General features: G+C 39.4%; 5 protein-coding genes across 7 annotated transcripts; 1 reads left to right on the top strand and 4 right to left on the bottom strand.

Annotated features, from left to right (window-relative positions):
- Positions 1-150: 150 nt before the first annotated feature.
- Positions 151-2289, bottom strand: LOC112512181. Of its 2 annotated transcripts, none has more exons than XM_025118046.1 (3): positions 1946-2289; positions 1811-1868; positions 151-1735 (listed from the first exon to the last, which is right to left on the bottom strand). In XM_025118046.1, the coding sequence occupies exons 1-3, from the start codon at positions 2194-2196 to the stop codon at positions 275-277; spliced, it is 1770 nt and encodes a 589-aa protein (XP_024973814.1). In that variant the 5' UTR covers positions 2197-2289; the 3' UTR covers positions 151-274. The 2 variants fall into 2 exon arrangements, with proteins under 2 accessions (XP_024973814.1, XP_024973813.1); XM_025118045.1 differs by having other exon boundaries at positions 1811-1871; positions 1946-2283.
- A 306-nt stretch (positions 2290-2595) lies between these two features.
- Positions 2596-3390, bottom strand: LOC112512184 (proline-rich protein 1). Its single transcript, XM_025118049.1, has 2 exons — positions 3163-3390; positions 2596-3026 (listed from the first exon to the last, which is right to left on the bottom strand). The coding sequence occupies exons 1-2, from the start codon at positions 3341-3343 to the stop codon at positions 2707-2709; spliced, it is 501 nt and encodes a 166-aa protein (XP_024973817.1). The 5' UTR covers positions 3344-3390; the 3' UTR covers positions 2596-2706.
- A 380-nt stretch (positions 3391-3770) lies between these two features.
- On the top strand, positions 3771-5921 carry LOC112512183 (60S ribosomal protein L19-1-like). The gene is made up of 5 exons (XM_025118048.1): positions 3771-3913; positions 4795-4917; positions 5101-5414; positions 5528-5589; positions 5687-5921. Exons 1-5 carry the CDS (start codon positions 3802-3804, stop codon positions 5709-5711), a joined length of 636 nt encoding a protein of 211 aa, XP_024973816.1. The 5' UTR covers positions 3771-3801; the 3' UTR covers positions 5712-5921.
- A 137-nt stretch (positions 5922-6058) lies between these two features.
- On the bottom strand, positions 6059-8999 carry LOC112512180 (ethylene response sensor 1-like). The gene is made up of 5 exons (XM_025118044.1): positions 7617-8999; positions 7118-7486; positions 6760-7026; positions 6520-6644; positions 6059-6430 (listed from the first exon to the last, which is right to left on the bottom strand). Exons 1-5 carry the CDS (start codon positions 8571-8573, stop codon positions 6202-6204), a joined length of 1947 nt encoding a protein of 648 aa, XP_024973812.1. The 5' UTR covers positions 8574-8999; the 3' UTR covers positions 6059-6201.
- A 112-nt stretch (positions 9000-9111) lies between these two features.
- Positions 9112-16771, bottom strand: LOC112512179 (ATP-dependent RNA helicase DEAH13). Of its 2 annotated transcripts, XM_025118042.1 has the most exons (11): positions 16345-16771; positions 15554-15632; positions 15374-15448; positions 15249-15298; positions 15098-15158; positions 14627-15022; positions 14263-14484; positions 13936-14166; positions 12580-12693; positions 11151-12347; positions 9112-10777 (listed from the first exon to the last, which is right to left on the bottom strand). In XM_025118042.1, the coding sequence occupies exons 1-11, from the start codon at positions 16404-16406 to the stop codon at positions 9329-9331; spliced, it is 3936 nt and encodes a 1311-aa protein (XP_024973810.1). In that variant the 5' UTR covers positions 16407-16771; the 3' UTR covers positions 9112-9328. The 2 variants fall into 2 exon arrangements, with proteins under 2 accessions (XP_024973810.1, XP_024973811.1); XM_025118043.1 differs by lacking the exons at positions 15554-15632; positions 16345-16771 and having other exon boundaries at positions 15098-15183; positions 15374-15411.
- Positions 16772-16785: the final 14 nt, after the last annotated feature.

The raw sequence follows: 16785 nt of genomic DNA, 5'->3' as shown, positions 1-16785 counted from the left end.
ACTTAAATCTTGTGATCACTGGTATCATGAGTTTTCTTTCAACAGAGACGTAAAATTTACAGAAAAAATTATGAATTGCTTCGGCCTTTTCATCAATGTACCCAAGGATGTTCGATGCTAGTCTTGTGGACTTCTCTCAATACAAGGTRGTGAACAAGATAGCTAGATATTTGTTTTGACTTCCGTAAATAACTCCGAATGATTACAAAATGGGTGATTGGGGGTATACATGAAATGCCATTATACAAGAAACTAGAAGCCTTTTTATTCATATTTATTTAGTGCGCTTCCGATGGCCCAAAAAGATGAAAATGAAAAACAAACTACCAACAAGACTAACTTCTGGGAGTGGCAGCTCAGAATAGCAATGGCAAATGCACCATATTGATGCCAACAAGAACCATCCCCATAGTTTAAGATTCCATGGCTCACTCGCTGCTGCTTGTTTGGCAAACCTCTGTTTGTAATTCGACGCACTCTTACCTTCTTTCATGATCCCATTATGGTCACTGTCGTTCTGCTYTTTGCCTACAATTGTCATGTTTTCTTCAGTCTTCTGGTTATCTATCTTTGCTTCTGGTATCACTAACTCCTGCATAGAGGAGTATCTTGTTCCATCTGAACTTGCTTCACTCCCATCTTCCTCACCATCTTTGGCTTCTTCAATCAATCTAACATGCCGGATTGCCTCTTCCTTGCTTTTTCCTTCTTTCTTGACCAATTCATCTTCTGTCTCTATCAACTGCCTTGGTGGGTTGACTTCTCCTACCACTGGTTGATCGTCAACTTTGGCTGCTTCAATCAATTGAACATGTGGCAGTTCACCTTCCTTGTCTTTCTCTTGTTCATGGAATTGCATTTGTTGGGCAGCTGCCATCCCCAAGACGTCTTCCGCATTTACTGGCTCCACACTAGCTGCCTTGACTGCTTCTTCTTCTTCTTCTTCTCCTGTTGCTTGTTCGCTGTTGTTTCCTGTTTGTTGCTTCTCTCCTCTCATAACCTCACCTGTTTTGTAACTCAAGTCTCCCTCACAATCCTCCACCACATCTATTTCTTTCTCTTCTTCTAGAAATCGCACTTGAAGGCTGTCTTCTACTTTAATCTTTGCTKCTTCTTTCATTACTAGTTCATTGACAATTGAATCCGGATAACCTGTTTTATCAACCAAGTCTCCATAATTCTCTGGAATCATTTCATCATGACCATATACTTCTTTCTTTTCAAGAAATTGGCGATTCACAGAAGCAGCCCCCGCATTCATGAATACTGTTTCTTGATCTTCAACTACATGCCCAGTTGGTGTTTCTTCTGCAGCATCATCCTTAAGAGGCACCTGACCTTGTGAAGTGATGTCTCTAGAATTTTCGTACTGCATGCTTTCTTCCACTATAACTGCTTCATCTTCTTTTATCAATGTGACACCTTGGATGGAAACTAATGACTTTTCTGTGCCAGCAGCATCAGTCTCTTCATCATCAATCAGCATAGGGTATTTCTGCTCTTCACCACCACCATCTCTGGGTGCAGTGATAGCTAAAATTTCACTAGATGAATCTTCTTCACTCGASGGAAACCCCAGTTCAGTCTGAGTTGCCACAACCGATTGTTGATCATAGTCCAACTCCAACACAATCTTTTCATAACCATYATCAACTACTTTGGTCTCAAAAACATTATCAATATAAATCCAAGTGCTTTTTTGATCTTCACCAACTCCAGAATTTTGGGTTTCATCCTGAAATTAGACAAAATTCAGGACGAAGAAAAATCCATAAATCTAGTGCCCAAAAATGAAGGCATAAGCATATACCGGAGTCAAAATTTGATTGGGTTTAGCCTGCATCTCCTTCATGCCATTTGCCCCATCACTGCTTTAATTGACGATAATCACGAAGTTGTCCAGAAAGAAGATTTCATTATCATTAAAGAAAGAAAACATGCAAACCTGGAATTCTGAAGATCCAGTGATTCCCGATCTTTATTAGTCTTCATCATCAACTCCAAGTGGTTAATGGCATCCGRTGATGAGCGACGTTGTCGTCGTGTTGTGATTGATACAAGGGTTGCAGTCACCAAAGCTCCACCCAACAACACAATACCTCCCAGTCCCAAACACCCAATATTGATTCCCAGCAGCATGGATTTGCCATTCTTCTTCTTGTTGTTGTCATCCCCCATCCCCATCCCCATCCCCATCCAGGGTTTGTGGGTGTGAGCAGAATCTTTCTTGAAAGCAGTGTGTTTGTTTTGGGGGATTGATTAGATGTTTGTTTTGTGCCTTTGTGGTGTGGGGAGAAGGAAAAATACAGAAATATATATATATATATTATATGTATATTTTTTTTTTTTTTTGAGGATTTGGGTTTTGGCAATATGTGATGGTTCACATTCTTGGTATGGAAATGGGTCACATGTTGTATGAGTCAACCCCCGTTCCTATAYTTTATTATATTTACTTAAAAAAGTTGAAAAATAATAATTATTCTGTACAAAATTAATATTTGTTGTAATTAACCCACTCGTTTGATTACATTATTTACTAATATTTCAACTTACTTGTAAGAGCTATTAATACAATAAACATGTGTGTATGTATTAAAAGAGACAAAAGTTGTTATTATCATCTCTTCACCAAACATAACAACAAACTTGGATAAATCAATCAACAAACAATTTTGCATCAAATAAAAATTACATAGTATTGGATCAATAACCTTCTTGAGGCGGGCCTGAAGTATATATAAAAGGGCCTACAGACGACAAATGATATCCTTTAAGGAGACGRGAAGACGTAAGAAGAGCACCAGTAATTCCTCCATTCGTATCTTGTGGAAGTCTACATTTGCTCCATGGGGAGTTCTCAAGAAAAGCCTTGCACTCTGTTAGCTTCCATAAATRGAGTTTGGATGGTGATATTTTGGCCAAGAAGTAACCGTTTTTGTCTGTTGGATAACTCAAGAAGGAAAATGGTGCTGATTCTTGTCCATTCTTGTGCACGGCTACACAACTCACTCTTGCCGTGGCTCCTGTGTTCATTCAACAAACTTGATATCAAATGATGGTTATGTATTTTGGTGTTTTATATAAACAAGTATCTTAAAGCAAAACTAAATATAATATATTATGATAACTACAAGTATTAATAGCAGCGGCCATATRTACCTTTAAGTGGGATGAACTTGGAACCAGATTTACAGTAAATAAGGCCTTGAACAGCTAAGTTATTTGGGTGCTCATATCCCTCCTGATTTGGTATCATGGGTTTTCCATGTTCCGTCTTTTCTTTTGGTGGTAAATATCCTTCGACCCCATACCCAACATGTGCAGAAACAGAAGCAAGCATTGCTATGACCCAGAATAAAAGCGCAACCCAAACATATGATTTTGTGGTTACTGCTTCCATCTTTGTGGTTATGGTTATGGTTATGGTTATGGTTATGGTTATGGTTATGGATGAAGGTTTCTTTCTTATAACTATAGGTATGTATTTTTTTAATAATAATAATTGATATATCTATTTTTTTTTTTTTCATCTCAATGAGAGTGGATTACTTGGTAGCACGATGGCAACGTATAATATATTGGTAGAAWTGGGCCATTAAGCACCCATCCAATCCAGTCCATTATCCATATAATATGATAGGCTTTTATGACTTATTGGGCCTAAATTATTTTGGCCTTTGGGTCATGTTCTTTGGTTGTAAACCAAACCCTAGGCCTAGAGGGAAAGAGAAATGATATAAAAGGTTGTCATCCGCCCACAAACCCTATTCCTCTTGGTCTACTCTACGGTAAGGAGCGATGGTGTCGCTGAAGCTACAGAAGAGGCTTGCAGCCAGCGTCCTCAAGTGCGGTAGAGGCAAGGTTTGGCTAGATCCCAATGAAGGCAATGAGATTTCCATGGCTAATTCGCGTATGTTCCTACTTTCCTTGCTTCTTTTCCATCCATTTTCATCTCGCCTATCAACACTTGTTTGTSGAATTCTTGCAAATGCAACCTGTTTTTGTGCCCTACTGTTACTGTATGGATCCGATCAGCTCAGTTGTTTGAATTCCTTGTTATGCAATTCCTTGATCTATAAACCCTCGATATTTTTAGGTATATAACCTTAAATGAGGCACTTTATTTGAATTTTGAGCATCGCATGTGTAACATTATTAACCCTAAACTTGAAAGCGAATTAGAATAGGTTTGGTTATATTAGATCCTAACAAGTTCATTTGAAACTCCGATGCCAAAAATCCTCCCTTTCAATTTCAAAGTTGAATAACTCGAGGTTTATTTTCTAAATATATTAGTCAAGCCTTTAGGCAAGGACTTGACGAGCGTCGGCTATTATACACGCTATTTTTAACGTGGCACTGGTTAGCTTTTTGTTGTTGCAAGAAATTCATGGCATTTATGCTTTTCATTGAGGAGAAATAACACATGACTTGTAACTACCATTTAATGTTCTAATTAATTTTGTTTCTGTGATGCTTTTAATAAATTGGTATTGGTATYATGTCTTAGTAGAACTGTTGCATCACTTGACTGCTATATATACTGCAAACATARGCAATTACAAGTTTAGAATAACAAAGCAATTTCTTCACTGTTGATGTGATTGCTGCCATATCCTTTTTCCTTTAAAGTTGGTAGGTGATAGTTTATCAGAGCATTTGATTGGGTTGTTTATGGCATTTGCTGGAAATCAACTTCCAACTTTTTAGTGTCCAGGATGTSACATATATCTCTTTCATTTTTCTAGTTGCTTACCTTCTCTTGATTTTTCTTTTGCTTGATGACTGCAGGTCAGAACATCAGAAAGTTGGTTAAGGATGGGTTTATCATCAGGAAGCCTACCAAGATTCACTCACGATCACGTGCTCGTCGTATGAAGGAAGCAAAAAGAAAGGGGCGTCATTCTGGATATGGTATGTGTTTTTATAAAACTTCATCTAAATTTAGCCAAAGGAAAAAAGTGGTTCGTTGATTTTTGAAGAAAGTCTTTTGCTTATATGTTATATTTTAAATGCTAAATTGGATTGATCCAAGTCAGCTACTTGAGTTAATTTTACTTTGTATGCTTGACTAATGTCTTTTGTAATGAACTTAAGGTAAACGTAAGGGTACCAGGGAGGCAAGGTTGCCGACTAAGATTTTGTGGATGAGGAGGATGAGGGTATTGAGGCGCTTGCTCCGCAAGTACCGAGAGTCTAAGAAGATTGATAAGCATATGTATCATGATATGTACATGAAGGTCAAGGGTAATGTCTTCAAGAATAAGCGTGTGCTGATGGAAAGCATTCACAAATCAAAGGCTGAAAAGGCTAGAGAGAAGACTTTATCCGACCAGTTTGAGGCCAAGCGAGCAAAGAACAAGGCCAGCAGGGAAAGGAAGTTGGCACGGAGAGAGGAACGGTTGGCTCAGGTATTTTGATACTCTGTATAGTTTATTGCTGAGATTTCTCTTTTAAATACTTGACATTTTTCCTTGATGGTCTATTCTATTTCATGGAGTTTTTTATTTGTAATTTTATGCAGGGTCCACAGGAGAGAACGCCAGCAGCCCCAGCCGCTKCCCCGGCATCACAACCTGCTGCACAGTGAGTGTTAATGTGACTTGAGTCTTGATTTTATTTGGGTATATTGGGGTTGGATTTGTGGTTTATTCTGACATATTTGTCTTTGTTTTTTTGTTAGGGCACCAAAGAAATCCAGGAAGTGAGGTGTGTATGTTGGTGATGAAGAATATGTCAATGTTTTAACTRGCCTTGCAGTTTAATTTTTTGACCCGCTTGTCTTTGTCGTTTTGGCTTTTCAATGGAACAATTTTATTTAGAAGGTGGAAGGAAGACCTTGATACCATTCCCTGCTTGTTTAATGTTGGTTATATTATTATATGAAATGCTCATGCAACTTTATGGTTTTTGGTGCATATTTAAACCCAGTTATATGTGGTTCTGTCCAACCAATGCAAAATGGAGACCATTTTTGAAATATGTAGGCTGCTGGCAAATTGTTGGTGGCAGACTGAGCTAATCATGCATCTATATTGGTTACAAGTAGAGGCTGCAAATGAATTTGATGCTTTACATTACATATTTGGACAAAAGGTTTTGACAAATGTGTCCTGTTTTTCCAAATGGAAGTCAAGTCCTAATAATATGCTTGTAAAGTGTCTAAGGCCTAATTTGGCCTTGTGTTCAATGCTAGAGTCATCTTTGGTAAGCCGGGAAGGAGGYGGTTGCTTTGTAATCCTCGCTTGATAAATTTCTGTTGAGATCCCCACCACCACAACTTCTTTGGTGGGTTCTTACTCCTAGTTGTTGGACTTGCATGCTTGGATCATTGCATTGACCTAGCCTCACAACAAGTGTGACCGTTGTGCCCTTGCCCAACCCTTCACTTTCAATCCAAATATGGCCTCCCATCAAATTCACAAACCTGCAATTCGATCGYACTTCTTAAAACATGAGAGAGAGAGAGAGAGCAAACACAACAAAAATGGGTGGTTGGGTTGTCTKACTCTCTACCTTTTGCTTATGGCAAGTCCAAGGCCTGCACCATCGCTACTAATAGATGCACTGCAAGACTCTGAAAATTTGGTAAACAGGTGTGGAATGTCTTGCTGAGTAATGCCACTGCCAGAATCCTTAACCTGCTATCAATGAAACATATATGACTTCAGAATCCTTAACCTGCTATCAGTAGAAAAATATATGACTTAGGACACAAACAAATCTTTTTCTTTACATGAATGGATGCATGCTGACCTGCACAAGTAGGTAAAAGAGACCATTGCTTAACGTGGGGCAGAATTCAGGAGTTTCCCACTCTCTTGCATACTCTGAACTCAAAATGGAGGCTTGWACTGAAACATAGCCTTCCTTGGTGAATTTAATTGCGTTACCAGCAACGTTCAAGATGGTTTGCATGAGGCGCTTTTCATCACCAATACCATAAGCAGGTAGATTCAGATCACAATTCAAGGTCATAGATATGTTTTTAACGCATGCGACTGGATGTATCAATCTGATCACCTACATAGAAACATACAAGATGGACAACAAACAGTGCTGTGCATGTTATAGATACAATAAGCAGTACCSACATGATGAATGAATTACCTACCTCACTGAACAAGCCATGGAGGTTGAAGACTTGATTTTCCAATGGTAGGGTACCATCTTGTAGCCTAGAAAGGTCAAGAACATCATTTATGAGTGTTGCCAGAAGGTTGCTACTCTTAAGAATGGTCTCCATCATGCCCCTCTGATCTGGAGTAAGTTGAGTTTCCAAAACAAGTGAAGACAATGCAATAACTGCATGCATAGGTGTTCCCATCTCATGATTCATCACGGCAAGAAAATCATTACGAGCATGGATAGCCATCTCTGCCTCTTGTCGAGCCAAATCYAAAGCAACATTCTGCTCCATCAGCTGCTCATGAGCTCTCATAGACTCTTCTAGAATTGCAGCATGAGAAAGGGCCACAGCAACCTTAAGGTTCCAGGTAATCAATTAGCATCATCTATTTTTTAATAAAYTCTGAATGTGAATCTTGATTCCTAGCTAGCTACTAGTTCAAGAAAATGAATGGATATAAGCAGTTCTCAGTAGGGGGAGTAACCTGGTCAGCAACAACTTCTACGAGTTCCAATTCGTGATCACGCCACTTTCTTACACCATTAAGTGGAAGAATCAAAACCATTATGGCATAACTTTTTGCAGGCCAATCGTCAATTTGAAAGTYTGAAAGATGCAAGAGAGGTACACGGACAGCAACAACTTCAGGTGGCATGYATGCTCCCGCGGGAGGTCTAATCCTTGCCAATGGACATGTAGCTTCAATTCTCACTGCTTCAGCTCTATTGAAGACTTGCATGATTTCAGCTAGATTCATGGGAACTGTGGAGCCAAAAGGTATTAGATTGTGYAAAGAGTGAGAGAGCTGAAGAACCATACCGCTTGTTGATGGCATCCACAGTGCGCATTCCTCAAGATCCAAGGTCCTACCCAGCTCAATCAGAGTGGTTTTCAATATGGTGYGTCTTTCTAGGGTGCTTCTGATTTCATGTGTCAGCGTTCTAACATGCCTTGCGGTTTCTTCCTGTTTAATGATCAAACCCATTTCCCTGTCAAGATCTTGCACTCTTTTCCTCAAAAATATTTCTCTTGTTTTCACACCGAGTAGGTCAGGTATAATGTGAACAAGCATCAAAGCTGTGACACACGAAACAAAAGCYGTGGACAACTTTGCAACAGTCATAATGACAGCAACAGTTTTAGAGTGGGAAGAAAAAGTCCAGAGAYTTATAAAGTGGGTTGCTCCACAGAGAAGGATAAAAGCACCAAACTGCATAATGACCCATCTATAGGGGAAGAATGCAGACTTGTGGACAAAGTAGATAAGTTCCAATGGAATGGAGAAGTAGGCAAAGGCAATAAAGAAATCGGATATGTACTGGTAYTTGACCAAAAGCTCATCAGCAGGCCAATGGGTTTCGAAGCAATCACAGGAATCCATCCTCTTTCTTGTTACTACAGCTTCAATATATGAGCTGCAAGGCAGATTAATCCGAAGCATATATACAAAAAGTAGAGGCTTTTTAAGTTAAAAAAAGAAATGAGTAATTCAAKAAGCCTATCATCATAGCAAAAAATGGAAGAGAAACGGTGAAGTTGCTAACCTTGAAGATGCAGTTGGTGCATATTAAGATGATGATTTGAGGGAAACTTTCTCCAAGGGCTGGAATTCACGGAAAAGAAAAGTCCCACACCACACCACACCACACCACACGGGTTTTATTTTTCAAAGTAAAAAAAAAGAGAGAGCAGGACAGGATGCATGTTGAATGAAACGGATTTGGTTATAATTAGTGGTTCTATTTTCAAACCAAGTAAGAATGGGAGTAATGAAGGAGAAAAGAGAGGTACCTACCTGTTCACAGATTTGGAAATGGAAAGCTGCAGCAGGTGCATGCATCTYAATAACTAATTACTTTTTGAAACTACATATACAACCACAAACAGACGTATGCATTTACTTCATACATACAATATGCAAAGAAACCCAAACAACCCACTTGAGCAAAATTCTTCTTACTCATCATGCATATTATAAATTTAGATATCAACTTTGCATCAAATAGGCAAAAATATCATTCATAACAAAATGTCATTGTTACCATCCAAAAATACAACCTAGCATCATCTATTTGCTACTCAAAACTGTGTCTTCCTTTCCTTTGTCATAATATATAAATAAATATYACTCAGATTTGTATTTGTGGCTCAAAAATGTTACACCATGCTGTTGGACATAAGACGACGATGCCAACATCAACTCCTGCTTTTCTCTTTCTTCACAAACCGTTGTTCGGGATCTAAACGTACTTCTCCCTGCATATTTTCCCATAAATCATCAAAATCATTCTGAAATCCCTCGTCAAACCARTCCAAAACTTCCCGGTAAAATGTTGCTCTATTCTCATCCCATACCTTCCTTAGCATCCTACAACTTTGGATATGCCTTTTCCTTAACTCATACACAAGCTTCCCRAATCTCTTATGGCCTAATGTCTCTGCTTTCAAAATGATGCCAGGTTGGGCTGCCATGAACTTCCGCACTCGTCTTACACATGGCAACACCATTCCCTCGAGCAAAGAATAACAGAAAACAGTCACCCCAACTTTCTCATCTTTCACAGCCAAACTGTGTAGTGGGAGCTGCCATAAATGGTCGCCAAAAGTTACACTCACCCAGTTATACACTTGGTCGCTCTGAGGCTCGTAGTAAGGTCTAGGGTCCATAAGTGGAGCAGAGAAACTGCAAAGATACTCCGAATATCTAGCAAGCCACTCCGGTTTCACTCTTGTGGCTCCATGTATATATGGCCGTTTCCTGTCAACAAGTTCGCTGTAAACCAAAAACTCCGGGGCTGTTCTCGAAACAGATGACCAGCGATGAAGGAACACTGTTTCACTTACTTTGTGAGCTTCATATCKTGCTGCATTCACTTTCCTGTCTTCCTCCGATAATCCTGAAATCCCTCTAACACGTCTCGCAACTCTATCAGCCCAGCCGGCACATATAGCTTGGCCCAAAAGCTCTTCCTCATTCAACATCAGGGGATGCTTATTAGAATAAACCATCCAAGCTCGTTCTACATCCTCCATATTCCCATAAGTCCACACAAGTTCCTGCTGTGTGTCGCACAGGGTTTGGTTAAACACTAAATGCAGAAGCTGTTTTCTCAACTTTGACATTTCCTCCATGGTTTTAAGGTGTAATGCATTCTCATCACAGAATTCCACCTGGTTTTCTGATAGTTCGAAGCACTGCAAGGCGTAAGCCACCGTTAAAGCATCACTGGTAGGGTTTGAAAATTTAGCACGGGATGTTTTAGCATTTTCTTTCAGTTTCCTTTTCTTCACTTTTTCATCCTTACTGATAACATTTGAGTTTTGATCCTGCTTCAAAGTGTCGATATCAGCACRCCCTCCTTCAAACTGCATTACGAAAGGATTTGACAAGCTCAAAGCTGCAGCAGCCGCAAGTGCATATCCTAGAATCAAGTTTCGTCTTGCGGAACCTTTTCCCTTGTTCAGGATTTGAATGACTGTAAGAAGCATTCGTGAATGGCGAGGACTCATTGGATAATGTGACATGGCCTTCCCAAGAGGTGTTAACCTCCCATCACAATCAAGTGCTTGGAGAGATTTTAAACAAACCTCTGCTTCAAACAAGGCTTTAGCTTCAGGAGGAGTAGGAAATGGAAACTTTGTAATCTGAATCAAGTTGAACAAAAAAATCAATGCTACAACCTAACCAGAAAAAGAAATATAACTAAAATGTATATCGTCACAACAGAAAAATCACATTACTAATTCTAAGTTATGATTACTAATAGACAAAAGTAAATTGGGACAGAAAACTTGCCAAAAAAAAAAAGAAAATGCTGCATTTTTGTGGGACAAACCCAAAATAAGAAGTGTGGCGTCTTTTGGGACGAAGTAATAAATTTGATTATTTATAAGAGATGGAAACAAACAGGCAACCATGTTTACAACAACAGAAAAAATTGAAAAAAATTCATTTCCAAGAAGTGTCGATATTTACCCTAATACATGCATAAAGTAGAAATCATGAACGGTARATTACCTCTTTAATACCCATGGATTTCATGAGAAGAACCACACCATCAACAGGTATTTTTAAGATTTCAGCCGTTGAAAAGTCAGCAAATATGTTGTTAAAGACAGCAGAAGAATAGAGACGATAACAGTGGCCAGGCCCTGTTCTTCCAGCTCTTCCAGCACGCTGAGCTGCAGATGCTTTACTTATCCACTGTACTTCATATGTTTCCATTCCGTTGGAAGAATTGTAATTCTTGACCTTTTCTCTTCCTGTATCAACCACATACTTTATGCCTGGGATTGTTAGAGAGGTTTCAGCAACATTAGTGGCAACGACTATTAAACGTTCTCCTTCCTTAATCTCCTCAAACACACGAAGTTGTGCAGATGCAGGAAGCATGGCATAGAGGGGTAGAACACACAATGCACCAGGAGACACATCATTTGCCTCCTGCCTCGCTACAGAATTAGAATCTGGTTGTTTTGAATCACCTGGAGTAGTAGGATTATCCTGAGAGCTATCCGACTTAGAGTCCAAAGTTCTTTTCCCGGACAAAGCTTCAAAAGCAGCTTTCAGTGAAGCAAAATTTCCATTTTCCCCTAAAACATTATCAGGCTTCAACACATTCACTTTATCAACAACTGTCTCCACATCACTCTCTTCATCAGATTCGAAGGAAGCAAAAGATTCATCTTCTGACAAATCACAATCATCTTCATCAAAAGAACTAAACCTGTCTGTTTGTTGGTGGCTTGATTGTCCTTCGATCTTAAATGCTTCATCAATCTCCTTCATGTCGTATTCTATAAGCGTGTCGGTGACAACAGGTGCMTCACTATTAACATTGGTCTTCCTCTTCGTCATCTCAAGAGATGCGTTACGCAGCTTACGACACAAGTATTCTACTTCCCTTTGGCCCGTCACAAATACAAGTATTCCCCCAGATGGAAGTCTCTTGTGAATCGACAATATCTTTTTATAGGCTTGGCCAAGGTAGTCCACTATATCTGTTCTCTTTGAGAAATGTGTAGTTACTGGATATTGTCGAGTTGGAACTTCAATTACAGGCGGTGGATTAGCAAAGATTTTACCATCGGACACAAAGTCTTCAACCCGCAAGGTGGCACTCATCAATATGAGTCTTAACGGAAAGATCTTCTTTTCAGGGCTAATCATCTTTCCGGTCGAAAGCTCATATGATTTCTGCTGTTCATGTATTTTCTGACATTAAACACAGGACCAAAACCGTAAGCAAATTAAGAAAATAAGAAATAGAAAAGTAAAGGACAGATGAAAAACATTATATCACTTCAATAGTTTCRGCCATTGAGTGTCTGAAGCTGGGAATCCCAAGTGACAAGCAGGACAGCCCAGAAACAAGTCAGGCATTACAGATCACTGGTTTCTTATTTCTTATTATGTAAAAGAAATGACATGTTTAAAGCTCTCCCACCTGGCGTTCTACTATAATGCGAGATAGCATTCCAGTAAGTATGTCCGTATTCAGACTCCTTTCATGAGCCTCATCCAATATTATTGCTGAGTATCGCTTCAACAGAAAATCATTCTGCAACATGAGGATAATATCAACAGTTATTCTGGCTTGAAATAAGAAGATTGAAAATGAAGAACAGAGGAAATTGATTCAAGAAAAAAGYCTGTGTTATTGGTTCCCTTTAATGGACACTTCAGAGTTTAAAAAAATACAGTAGGCAGCGGTAAACTAGTACCATCTGGAAAGAGTAATTCAAATCTGAGACCTTACYATCTCTAATTAAACCTTCAATATTTACAGTTCTCTTCTAAAGTAAAACCTACAACTTTAATCCACAGCCTCCTAAACGCATGACATTGGAAAGAGAATGCAAAATCCAACAAACTTGTTCCTCCATCCGACCCCAAAAAATGTTGATTATATGCAATATTATTGCTAAATATCTTTCAATATTTTACCCACTCAATTCAATGTAACCCTTATGCCGAAAGGACATGCTACAACCAACCACTTTCAACACCACCCCCTTGTCTCCCTCTCCAACCACCAAAAGAGGGGGGGGGGGAGGAGAAGGTAGTAAATTTTCAGTTTTCTTCCTGTAATGACAGAATCAAAATAAATCAAGATTGGGATCTGATGTGATTGTTGAGAAGAAAGGGTAAGATGCACATATTTCAGAAAGCCCAACAGAAGGCATACAGTTAAACAACTCATATCATTAATGGATTGTAGTAGATTTCCATTTTTCATTGTAACTTCTATTTCAGACRAATTCAACAAAATTGTGTCTTCCTAAAAACCTCCGAAGTCTTCTAACTTTATCAACCCTAGGTAATTGCTTTCCTTAATATAATCAAACTTCCTATTCCTTGTACTGGTTTTTGGTATAAGTGGATTCCTCCTACAAAATTTTCTAAATTCAACTAAGACATTTCTGACATTAATAGCTCGTGTACACGTTTTTTGTTGGGGAAGGGTTCTTAAGAGGTTCTAAGCAGAGACTATTTGTAGTCTAGGCTTTTCCCATTTAAATTGGTATGATAGGCCTTGACAGGTTTATCATTCTCTTCTCTTTTTTTTGGTGCAAGAGACATTATACCAAGCTTGGGCACTAGCCTCATTGGTAGGACCACTTGCATAATTTTCCGTTTTGGTAGAACWTGCCATTATATTTTAATCAATAATCTCTAGTCTACTTCTTGACATGGACAATGCTAGTGGGGTTTTTAAAACAAGTTTTCAACATTGTGGAGTAGAAGAAACCCTCATTTTTCAACATTGTGGAGTAGAAGAAGAGGGGGGGAGGGGAGAAACCTGCAATTCTCGAAGCAATATTCCATCAGTCATGAACTTGATGGAGCAGTTCTCTCCAATCTTCTTGTCATGCCTAACTTGGAAACCGACCTCCTTGCCTAGACGAAGCCCAAGCTCAAATGCCACCCGCCTTGCAGTTGCAAGGACAGCAACTCGACGTGGTTGGGTAACACCAATAATGCCACTTCGAGTACTACACTGTTTTGAACCAAATCCTGCTTCATATAGGAACTGCAAGATGGCAACAAAGGATCAAGTGATGTTTCCAGAAACTACATTCAAACTAATGTGGAACCCAGATACYGTTACGGAGTCAAATAAGCTCACCTGAGGAACTTGAGTAGTCTTACCACACCCTGTTTCTCCACATATGATGACATTGGTATTCTCATATATGGCTTCCATTATCTCCTGCTCCATCATGACTATAGGAAGATCCATTCTATTGCTCTCAACCTCCTTCGGCCTAGATACATGAACCACTGTGGGGAYCGCTAGAGGTTTCGGTGATGGACAACTAACCGTGCTGTTTGCAAAGCAGCTTACCTCCTGTAACATATTAAGGCCCCTCTTGAAAAAAGGCTAGTTTACACAATCTGAAGGTATAAATAAATCGCACACATTCMCAATTTCACAATCTGAAGACACAATAATCAAACCAAGATTTTTTTAAGCATTTAATAAAGCTGACCACTGATTTTGCGATGCTTCTACTACAGCTAGATGTTGGCAATGAAGCTTTGGGATCGTCTAGCATGGGTGTGTCATTATGCTCATTATCAACTTTCTTAGCAGACGAAGAAGGGTCTAATGCACCAATGGCTTCAGCTCCTTTGCTGCATGGTAGCTCTACAGAAGATCTCGGAGAAGGTTTGACATTTGCGATTTTGATATCTCTGTTCATGGGCTGAATAAAGACATCCTCTGTGTCAACTTGGTTTGAGTAAATTTCACCCGAAGCAAGTTCAATCYCACAAGAATAACTGTTACTAGCTCTTCTTTTTAAAGGTCGATCACTATGCTGCAGTACCAAACCCGTCTTAGCAAACTGCATTTCTCTTCTGCGTTTCTCACGGGCAGTTTCAACCTATAAATATTTAGCTGTTACACATGAACACAAATCCCAAAGCACATTTTTTAAAGCTTAGAACGAAAGCCAAACCTGGCCCAAATTGCGTGAAGACCACATGAGTGAATAAGCATCCTCTTGAATTTTGTATTTCCTGACAAGTTAAAACCAACCAAATGCTGTAAAAAAATTAGAACATGCACAAGGATGTGTGTGAGCATGTATCCAAWAGAAGCTCACATACTCTAATGTCTCTAGGCTTTTAGATAAGAGAACCGATTTCTCCTTTTCCTCCTGCACACATAAGTAATCAGTCACATTTGAACCAAACAAAGTTTAAAGCAGGATGGATGGATCAAACACACAAACATCAAGCTTCTTCAGCTTTYTCTTCTGGGAGCTGCTTGGTTTAGGTCTCTCCCTTTTCTTTGACTTCAGAGATCCCTTCAAAAAACAAAACAAAAAGAGCAAAGCAATGTAGCAACCTCGTAAGACAGTGCATAAGAAGATGCAACAAGGATACAAAACCGAAGTACTATCAGGACATACCTGTTTCAAACTTCTCTCTTTATTAWTTTTCTTTTTCTTGTGCATCAAAATCATCATGTTGCTATCATCTCCATTTAAGCTAAAAAAAGGCAGTATGAATAAGTAACTCAACCACTAGAAACTTGAAGATACTGGTCAAGAGAACTTTTGCAGATTATTTGGTAAATCAACAAATTTAACCAAACCAAAATCACCCAGTACATCCCACTCAGAAGTATGGTCGGGGGAGGGTGAGACACAGACATAGGCTCTATCTCAAAGAGTAGAGCAGCTGTTTCCGTGAACCCCCCCCCCCCCCCGGGTGGGGGTGTTGTGCAAGAGTATGAACAAAAAAGTAGCAGGAATAACGATTTAGCATATGGTGAACGAAGCACAACAAAAGTACAACTAGCAAGTACAGCATAAACACAACCCCAACATAAACTGCCAAGCCTCCATCTCCCTCCTAACATGTCCAACTCCCACCTCCCCTGCTATGCTAGTAGGAGGTTCCAAATCCTAGTCTTGAACTCTACACCTCCGCCTCCAATTGCTCCTTTCAGAGGTCATGTCCTCAGAAATATCMAAGGCCACCACGTCCAACCTAAGACCTTCCTCTCCTCCTCATCCCCCTCTAGAGTCACTCTTTCTACTCTCCTCACAGGTGCTGTCAACGGTCCTTGGAATTTTAACAAACTTGATTAACTCAATTGAGACAATAAACACAGAAACGTGGTAGGCATTCCCAGGAAAAAAGCATGACGTCTGATGATAATGCAATGAAGTGAAAGGTATAATAGATCTTCCTTTACCTTGATAAATGTGACCCACTGTCTAAACCCTCCAAGGCCTCCATTGTTTCCTGCGAAATCATATCAGAGACCAGTAACGTCAAAAACAATCTTGGAAATACGTCTTCAAATCGTAAGAAGCATCAACTTGACATGGTAAAACTCATGATAGTGGTCATGGCACGGACAATGGAATAAAAAATGGGCCATGTAGCCGCCATAGCACCTTTCCAAATTCATTAAAATCCAGAAACTAAAAAATCATTCAAGCATAAGATATAATGGTTGCCAAAAACCACAAGATCGAATCCCAATGAGAAAGCAGCAAAACCCTAAATTAGAAATCGATATTAGTTACTTGGAGAAATTTGAAGAAAGAAGGATGCTTGAAGCAAAGGCTGGTGCAGAAGTGAAGAAGAAAACTCTGAGGCGGATGGAGAAAAACACGTAGGAGTTTTGTAA

The sequence above is a fragment of the Cynara cardunculus genome, assembly GCF_001531365.2.
Source record: "Cynara cardunculus var. scolymus isolate 2C chromosome LG 5, CcrdV1, whole genome shotgun sequence".
NCBI lineage: Eukaryota > Viridiplantae > Streptophyta > Magnoliopsida > Asterales > Asteraceae > Cynara > Cynara cardunculus.
The sequence above is the reverse complement of the archived record's forward strand: the minus strand, read 5'-3'. Positions and strand labels throughout refer to the sequence as shown.